General features: G+C 37.0%; 1 protein-coding gene across 1 annotated transcript; it reads right to left on the bottom strand.

The window, feature by feature from the left end:
• Positions 1 to 2,740: 2,740 nt before the first annotated feature.
• On the bottom strand, positions 2,741 to 3,706 carry LOC114688699 (olfactory receptor 52N1). Its single transcript, XM_028863235.1, has one exon. The coding sequence runs from the start codon at positions 3,704 to 3,706 to the stop codon at positions 2,741 to 2,743; it is 966 nt and encodes a 321-aa protein (XP_028719068.1).
• Between the last annotated feature and the right edge of the window lie 768 nt (positions 3,707 to 4,474).

The raw sequence follows: 4,474 nt of genomic DNA on the forward strand, positions 1-4,474 counted from the left end.
CCAGTCATCCTCTAGGTAGAGGACTGTGTGGAAGGATTTTTTGTTTTCCATCAGACTGAAGATAGTTTGGTTAAAAGCACCATTCAGACTTGTCCAGAGCCTCCACCACTCTTCATATTTTTTGCTTTTATTGGAGAAAATGAAAAAAGAAAAATCTAGGAGTCTGTTATAGGTATAATAATGAGAATGAAACATTATATTATCCCAACATGTGACAGACAAATTCAGAAACTATGATGTACGCAGGCAATGTGATTTATCCATTACGAAGGGATGACTTACTGTGGCAACATCAATGGTCTTGGAGGACATTATTCTGAGTGAAGTATACCAGTCAGAAAAAGACAGGGACTGTATTATTTCAACTACATATGAATCTAAATAGCTAAGCTCATAGAGGTCTGAGAGCACAATAGTGCTTACCAGAAAATGAGGGCATCTTGAGCAGAAGACAGGGAGCCACCATGTGCAAATTCATATATACAAAGAATAGTATCTATAGTCCTACTGTACATTTGGGAGATGATAGGATTTTGAGTGTTATTTTGAGAAAGAAATGACATATAAGATAACAGACATGCTTATCCATCCAATTATTCATCATTTGACTATACATGAATTGTGACATGATATTGTATCCTATAAATATGTCAGCTGTTATCATTCAACTCTAAAGTATGTATTAAAAAGAAAGTATTTTATGGTAGTTTAGATCGACTCTTCTCTTGTTTTGACAGTTGTTTACTTCAATGACTACTCTAAAAGGCAGATATTTGTATTCCTAGGCACAATATCAATACATGCTCTGAGTTATTCTTCTTGTATGAGTTTTAAACCAGGTCTCACTATGTGTGCAGGATGCCCTAGAGCTCACAGTTTTTCTACCTTAGCCTCTTGAGTAGCTAGTATTCAGGATGTTCACAATTTGGCCAGGCTTACTTTGAGTTTTTATTGCTGTGGTTTTTTTCTTCCTTTCTATAAGACCTTTGCAATGTTATTATCTTCTCCTGAGATATTTTAACCACCACTTGTTCTTATATATGATGTAATTTCTTAATATTTTAAGGTGTCTGCTCTATCCTATTGTGTTCAAATGCCTCTACTGTTTAACTAGTAAAACATATTCTCAGACATCTCTGAAAAATGTTGACCCTAGGAATGCACTTCAGAAAAGATAGCGTAATGGTCCTGGACCAACAACAAAGGAGTCCAAATCCTGGATTGTTTGTAAAGTGATCAATATTCATATTCCACACTCATTAATATTCATATGATGATACCAATCCAAGAATTGTTTATTAGTTTTCAGTTATTACACTGAAATTATAAATAAATTCAGGAAGAGTTTCAGAATCATAGCAAACAAAACCTTCCTAAGATCAGAAAAGTCAAAGATACAGCCTCCTGACATTGATGTCTGGGTAACAGAAATCTACTCACACATACTGTGTGTACCCCACATGTTACAGTACGCAACATATGTGTACCAGATAGCTTATAGACTGTCTAGAGAAGAGAACAGGTACAGATGTAATAACTAAGTTAAATCCTCATTGTATGTAACATAATGATTAATAATCTCCCTTAAAGTTCAAACACATCTTGGAGAAGAATCATCAGAGAGAACAGTGCAAGCACATACATGTGAACACAACCTCTTCAAAAGACCACACTGGGTAGGAATTGGACGAAGGAGATTTTTGAACAGAGGGAGTTTTTCACTGTGATCTTGTCCACATTTTTATTATAATTTGTACAAATATGCAAATATAACTCACACTAAGTTTAACATTCATCTGAAAGTAAACCAAATATATACATGCATAACTAGCCTAAGAGGTAAAAAGAAATGTTCCAAAGATTAGACAGTCAGAACAATGCTCAACTCATGTTATTAGAATCAAAAATAAGATTAAAGTAAAGTATGTGTAAGGAAAAAGTTCACAACATAAAGAAAAGATTAATGATTGATCACCTGTCATCCATGTCAAGAACTGAATCTAATGTATCTCAAACACATTCCTCCTTACATGGGGTCTTAATCTCAAAGGCAAAATTGGTCCGAATTCTGACAAATAAATCAGTTTGTCTGCTACTGAGTTTTATACAAATGAAAGCATATATTGTTTCTTTCATTCATGATTACATTGATTAATCTCAAACTATATATTCAGTTAGTTTGATATGGATGAATATTGCTATCATACCTACCTCTAGACAGTATAAGTATTCCATGATTCACATTTCTTAAAAGTTTTCTTAGTGAGCAGGTGTCTGAATTACAAATGAATATATAGCTAGGAAATTTGAGTTTAGAAACAGATAACATAGGACATAAGAATAAACTTCAAGTGATTTTTTGTGAACACAAGTTGAGATGAGGAAATAAGCACAAATATTGCTGAAGATAGGCAATATATTGTTAGTTATCAATATTTTTGAAGCAGTCAACTGTAAGCCTAGTGATCCAAGCACTACTGTAATGTTTGTAAGAATGTAACTGAGGAGAGAGATACTTGTCCACTTGTCCACAAAGATTGAAATCAGTGAATTCAGTGAGAGCTCAAGGGAAGAAATTTTGAACTCATAATAGGTTTTCTACTTACACTAACATGATTGCTGTTGTTCAAAACAGAAGAATCCATGTCACATGTATGCACTTATTACAGCCAGACACAGGTTTTAAAGTTTGTTTGTTTGTTTGTTTTTGAACCAAAAGCAGGCTTCTAAGACATATCCATTAAATTTCGTGAGAAGACTTTTCTTTCCCTTTAAACAAGAACCTAATGACACTCTCTCGTATCTGCTTGGTTTTCACTCCATACACAATAGGGTTCATGGTGGGAGGCATGAGAAGATAGAGATTAGCCATAATGATGTGTATATGGGGAGGGATGGTATGTCGCCCAAAGCGGTGTGTAAAGAAGGTGAAGAAGGCTGGGACATAGGTGATGACAATGGCACAGATGTGAGCAGTGCAGGTGCTGAAGGCCTTCTGACGAGCATCTGCTGATGACAGACTCACAACTGCCCGTAGGATCATGGTGTAGGAGACGGTGATGCATAGGATGTCAAAGCCTCCAATCAGGAGGGCAACCATTAGTCCGTAGATGGCATTGATCTGAACATTGCCACAGGATATTTTAGCAACAGACATGTGGTCACAGTAGGTGTGGGGGATGACATTACCCTTGCAGTATGGCAAGCGCTTGGTGAGGAATGTGAAGGGGATGACAAGAATCACACCCCTAAGGAAAGTGAGCATCCCTGCCTTGGCAATGACCACATTAGTGAGGATAGTGGCATAGCGCAGCGGGTAACAGATGGCCACATATCGGTCTAGGGCCATGAGCATCAGCACCCCGGACTCCATTCCTGTAAAAGTATGCACAAAGAACATCTGGGCCAGGCAGGCCTTAAAGTCAATCTCCTTGAGATTGAACCACAATATGCAGAGAGTGTTGGGAAGAGTGCTGGTGCACATGAGCACATCTGTGAAGGATAGAAGGGCTAGGAAGATGTACATAGGTCTGTGTAAGACCTCTTCAGAGTAGATAAGATATATGAGTCCAAAGTTCCCTGTAAGAGCGATGCTGTACATGGTAAACAGTGGGAAGGAGATCCACAAATGTGCCTCTTCCAGACCAGGGATGCCATTGAGGAAAAATGAAGCTGGAGTCAGGCTGCTGCCATTTAGAAGTGACATAATGTGTTTTGGAAGTTCATGGTAGAGCAGTCCAGAATTTCAGAATTGTCTCTGTACAGAAAAAATAGCCCTAAAGATCACAGACTATGGGATAAACATAATTTTCTTCCCCATAATGGCTAATTTGTCTTTCTTGTGGGACCATCTCCATCTGACTCTATGTGCCCTCCCCCTCCGCATTTTTTTTTTGCATGTGGTACATACAGTTTGTGTCCATTCTTTTAATGTTAAGTGTTCAGAAGTTAATGTCTGGTCCCTGTGTCTGAGTGGTGACATCCATCCCACAGACCACAAATGGCCTCTATTGGCACAGCTAGGCTGACAAAACATTTGTTGTGTTCCAGACATTACTCATCTACCTCATGATGCTTTGTTCTGCACTGAAATATCAGCAATCATCAGTAGCTTTTATATATCTCACTTTCAAAAGTTTTACTTTAGAGTCATCCTGGCAATGATTTCAACTATGTTTTAGCTTAAACTATTCCATTATGACTCATAGAAAAATTAAATTACCTAGGATATAAATTATCTATGTGTACCAACATATTTTTAAATAAAAAACACAGAACTCTCTCAAAAGTAAAGCTGGAATACTGTAAATAATAAATTTTTTCCTAACCCTACCAGATGACCCCCTACTTCATAAACAATAAAGTAAACAGATAGATGATAATGAGTCACTAGAAATACAACTTCAAAAGCCAATGTTTTCCTCACATTACTTTCTAGTCTAATGGATTCTAAAGTCAATTGGTTGAGAATGAA

The sequence above is a fragment of the Peromyscus leucopus genome, chromosome 1, assembly GCF_004664715.2.
Source record: "Peromyscus leucopus breed LL Stock chromosome 1, UCI_PerLeu_2.1, whole genome shotgun sequence".
Taxonomy (NCBI): Eukaryota; Metazoa; Chordata; class Mammalia; order Rodentia; family Cricetidae; genus Peromyscus; species Peromyscus leucopus.